This window comes from Papilio machaon, chromosome 7 (assembly GCF_912999745.1).
Source record: "Papilio machaon chromosome 7, ilPapMach1.1, whole genome shotgun sequence".
Classification (NCBI taxonomy): domain Eukaryota; kingdom Metazoa; phylum Arthropoda; class Insecta; order Lepidoptera; family Papilionidae; genus Papilio; species Papilio machaon.
This window is the reverse complement of record NC_059992.1, coordinates 20,501-25,319: the sequence shown is the minus strand read 5'-3', so window position 1 is coordinate 25,319 and position 4,819 is coordinate 20,501. Positions and strand designations below refer to the sequence as shown.

Here is a 4,819-nt window from a genome sequence, read left to right as displayed (position 1 = left end):
AAATTTTTGAATCTCGTCCACTGAACTATTACACAATTTTTAATATAATTTTAACTTACAATAACAAAAGTAATATAAAAAGTATGTAATTTTAATTGAAATAAATTTAAAAATGATATAAAATAAAAATCTTAGTTCTTATGTTTTGGTCTTATCCTTGTTTTTCAACTAATTACGCCCTATTGTGTTCCAGCAATGCCGCCGCCGCGCTCCTTTGTTTAACTAATGACCGAGCGAGCGAGCTCTCGGAAAACAATGGGCGTGTACAATAGATAATGTTGGTTAAAATGTAAACAAACTATTTCTTATTTTATTTCAATTTACGATTTTGAAGTTTTTAGATTTGAAAAATCTTTGCGAAATTTTAAACAATTTTTTAAAATATTTAAATATTTAATAAATAAATTTAGTTACTATGGTCGTTTTATCTATTAAATATTTATACACTTGTAAGTGTCAGTCTTAATAGTGTGATTCCAATAATAACAGTAATAACAGTTATTACGTCTAATACAAAGGTCAATGATCCTTGTCAAAAACTGCTTCACGTCTAGGGCAATGACCCCGGACCGTTATCTTAATCCTATTGGCGGCGGGCAACAACTCCGCCAACCGTTAAACTTATACTAACTTATAACTAATATTGTCGGGAAAAGCCCGGGTCAATATGTTGATTCTGACTTTTACCGACTTGACCAGTTTTACAAAATTTTATCTTTATTAATTATTTTATAATTTAGAAACACGTTTAGACAATTTCGTTAACTTATTTTTATGATATAATTTACGTTACTTTAATTTAATTTGCGAATTTTATAGTTTTTACATCAATTAATGCAATTTTTAAAACTCTAGTAATTACTATTTACTAATTTTTTACACTTTAATATTATACACTTTTATTCTAGTCCTTTATATTACAATAACAACACATTAATACAACTACTAAATATTTCTAACTAATTCAATCGTCAAGTCGGTTTGATAATTGTCTAGTTCATAATTTATCTGCAGCGCAGGTGTGCAGTTGCGTCACAAGCTCCGCCTTCCACGGCCAGCGAGGTGCGGTGAGGTGCGGGCGGCGGGGGAGGAGGGGGAGCGCGGCTGCAGGTGCGCGCTATGACGTCACTTGTTTACGAGATTTGTAAAACTTTTTAATAACTTAACCGGATTTAACCAGTTATTTTTCTAAATGTTTCCAAAAATTTTCTTAAATTTACACAAAATATATTGTTAAAAATAGCTTAATTACACGCTTCACTCTTACTTTATTACTTAAATTTTGAATTTTAATTTTACAATTTTAGCACTTTTTTAAAACTTGTTTTTCTCGAAAACTGCACACGGGAAAAATCCAAGCAGGGTGTCTTTTTGTTCGTCTTGAAATGCACTATCTAACTATAATTTAAAATATATATGTCCTCGCTTTAAATCCAAAGTTATGATTTTTTGAAGTTTATGCACTTTTTTGTCAATTTTAAAATGTTTATAACTTTTTAACCACTGACCTGATTTTCCTTCTAAAACTTGGTACCTGCTCGGCTTTTAAAGGGCTATCCAGCAATGTATGTCACGTCCTTCTAGCACGTCTGGAACCAGGTCCACGTTGTCACGCCGTTTTAGTTTTTCCCCATTTTCTCGAGATTTTCTTGCGGGAAAAATTCGGGAGACAACTCGAGGTCCTAGTCCTCGTCGAGACCTTTACAATGATGTGATAAAAACTATATGTTGTCGCATTGAATTTCGCAGCGGGAATTTTTAAAGTTTTAAAATTTGCAAATTTGGTGGTTTTCCACCAATAACTCCCTGGTTTTCCAACCTATAACTGCGATTTTCACACCGTTGTGTTCGTGGTAATTTTCCCTATCTCACGATATGTCGCACTAGTAACTTCACCCGACTTTTACCACCACTTTGATTTTTCGAGCGTTTTTGGCTTGCGGAGCACTTTTTTCACACTTTGCGCGCTACGCGTCGTCAAGGCGGGCGGGACGTGACTGGTTAGGTTAGGTTAGGTTAGGTTAGGTTAGGTTAGGTTAGGTTAGGTTAGGTTAGGTTAGGTTAGGTTAGGTTAGGTTAGGTTAGGTTAGGTTAGGTTAGGTTAGGTTAGGTTAGGTTAGGTTAGGTTAGGTTAGGTTAGGTTAGGTTAGGTTAGGTTGAGCCCTCCTGAATGTGGCCACCATTCAGGGGGAGGTCAAAAAGAGTGGCAACATAAAGGGCACAGTGCTGGGGCACATAAACCGGGCCACGAAGGAGGTGATCGAGGCGGTGGAGGAGCTCCGCTCGATCACCCCCCAAGAAGAACAGCGACGGCTCCGCGCGGAAAACGCCAGATTAGCAAAGGAAGTTGAGATCATCCGCGCGGAGCTGAAGGCATTCAAAGAGGCGTACTCGGAGTCGCAGAGAAAAGTGGCCGCGACTCCGAGGGAGGCTCCTCAGGCCCAGGAGGGAGTGGAGACAATGCTCAGGGGCGCGCTTGACGAGATGAGGCGCGAACTCTTGGAATCCGTAGGCGGAATGGTGAACGCCCGCCTCGGAGACCTGGAATCGCGCCTCCCCCCTGAGCCGGTGGTCAGACCACCCCTCCAGGCGGATAGGCTCCATCCGCCACCGCCGCGCCCTGTGGCCCGGCCAAACCTAGTGGCTGGTGCTATGAGAACTACAGAGGCACAACCGGCCCCGGCCCCAGCGGCCAAAGCCGGACCGGCCCCAAGGCCAAAGAGGAAAATCAAAAAAAAAAAAAAAGACCGGACCGGCCGCCCCTCCCCCCCCTCCACCTACTGGCGGAGAGGGAAGCGCAGGGAAGGCTGCAAAGGCCAGAGCCGGAACCGCCAATCCCGCCCCCCAAACACCCGGGGGCGACGAAACACCATGGTCCCAAGTGGTCGGCCGGAAGGCCCGGAATAAAAAGAAGAAGGCTCCGGCCGGGGCCCCGCCCGCTGCACCAGTTCACCCTGGTAGGGTGCAGCGGGTTCCCCCCCCTCCCAAGACTGTAAAGATCGTGGCCCCCAAAACGGCGGCCATAACTGTCACCCTCAAACCGGGGGCCACGATCACAAACGAAGAAGGACAGGTCTCTGAGGCCAAATACGTTGACGTCTTGGCTAAGGCCAAGGCAGCGATCTGCCTCAGAGACCTAGGCTTGGAAACGGTAAAGGTCAGAACCAGTATGACCGGCTCCAAGTTAATGGAGGTAGGGGGGACCACCCCGGAAGAGACGGCCGACCGCCTGGCTGCCGAATTGGTCAGAGTTATCGGCGGCTGGGCGGACATCGCGCGTCCGTCCAAACTTGCAGACCTTCGGGTCTCTGGTTTGGACGAGACGACGACGCGCGAAGAGGTGGCAGCCAAACTGGCGTCAACCGGGGGCTGCCACCCTGATATGGTCAAAGTGGGCCTAATTAGGCCCAGCTTCTGGGGTGGGGGTTCCACCCTGGTGCGGTGTCCGGCAGCGGCGGCGAAGGCCCTCGCACAGATAGGGAAGGTGGCCATTGGATGGTGCATGGCCACCGTCACCGCGGTGAGGGCCCGGCCGCTGCGGTGTTTTAAATGCATGCAGCTGGGCCACACCCGGGCCCTATGCCCGTCGGAAGCGGAGGATGGTCGCCTCTGCTTCCGATGTGGCCAAGAGGGCCACAAGAGGGCTGCGTGCGAGGCGCCTGTCCACTGCGCCGTGTGCAAAAGGACAGGCTGCCCGCACGCCCACGTCATGGGGGGGACTAAATGCACCCCCCCCACCATAAGGGGGAAGGCCCGCTCCACCGGCCCTCCCCCTGCGCCAAGAGCGCAGCCGCCGTCCGGGCCGCATCAACCGCCCGAAGAGGAACGTATGCAGGTGTCATAAATGCCCAGACACCTGCATACGGAGTTCCTGCAGACCAACGCCAACCACTCCGCCCGCGCACAGGACCTGCTCATGCAGGCCCTGGCGGAGTGGAAAATTGCCGTTGCTGTCGTGGCCGAGCCCTACCTCATCCCTTCCCAGCCTCATTGGGTCGGGGACACGGAGGGCTCGGTCGGAATGGTGGCGCCGCCAACGGGCCCGCAAATCCTCTCTCTCAGAGAGAGGGGTGCGGGTTACGTGGCGGCAAACTGGGGAGAAGTAGTGCTCATCGGAGTCTACTTCTCCCCGAACAGGAGCCTCTCGCAATTTGAGAGGTTCCTGGATGGCCTGGAGCTGGTGGTGCGGAGGGCATTGCCAGCCCAGGTCATCGTGATGGGGGACCTCAATGCTAAGTGCGCGGCTTGGGGATCCCCCATCACCGACGTCAAGGGGGCGCACCTTCGGGACTGGGCCCTCACTATTGGCCTGGTCCCGGAGAACCGGGGCAGCGCCTTCACATGTGTGCGCGCACGGGGTGGCTCAGTTGTCGACGTGACGTTTGCCACCCCCAATATCGGCGCGCGCATCTCGTGTTGGCGCGTCCTGGAGGACGTGGAGACCCTGTCAGATCACCTGTACATCAGGTTCAGGGTCTCCACAGCGCCCCCTGGGCGTCAAACTCGCACGGCGGGCGGCAGGGGCGTCTTCCCTAGGTGGCAGCTGTCGCGTCTCGACGAAGACCTGGCAGAGGAGGCCGCTATTGTTTGTTCGTGGGCCTCCGACCCCCCTCAATCCCTGGGGGTCGGAGAAAGGGCTGCCAGGTTCCGTCGGGACTTGACAGCTGTATGCGACTCGGCAATGCCTAGGGCTCGACGCCTCGCGCCCCGAGAGGGGGTGTACTGGTGGTCGCGGGATCTCGCGGCCCTGCGTGCCACCAGCAACGCCGCTCGCCGTGCTCTATCCCGGTGCCGAAGACGTCGGCACCGGGAGCCGGGC

The 4,819-nt window shown here is 50.8% G+C and overlaps 1 protein-coding gene across 1 annotated transcript; it reads left to right on the top strand.

Annotated features, from left to right (window-relative positions):
* Positions 1 to 275: 275 nt before the first annotated feature.
* LOC123721116 (translation initiation factor IF-2-like) lies at positions 276 to 3,844 on the top strand. Its single transcript, XM_045678587.1, has 3 exons — positions 276 to 281; positions 2,188 to 2,571; positions 2,666 to 3,844. The coding sequence occupies exons 1-3, from the start codon at positions 276 to 278 to the stop codon at positions 3,842 to 3,844; spliced, it is 1,569 nt and encodes a 522-aa protein (XP_045534543.1).
* Positions 3,845 to 4,819: the final 975 nt, after the last annotated feature.

What these genes read in the sequence shown, in the direction of transcription:
- LOC123721116 (XM_045678587.1), top strand. An exon ending in GCCTCCCCCCTGAGCCGGTG is followed by an intron (nt 2,572 to 2,665) that starts GTCAGACCACCC and finishes TGAGAACTACAG; the next exon opens with AGGCACAACCGGCCCCGGCC.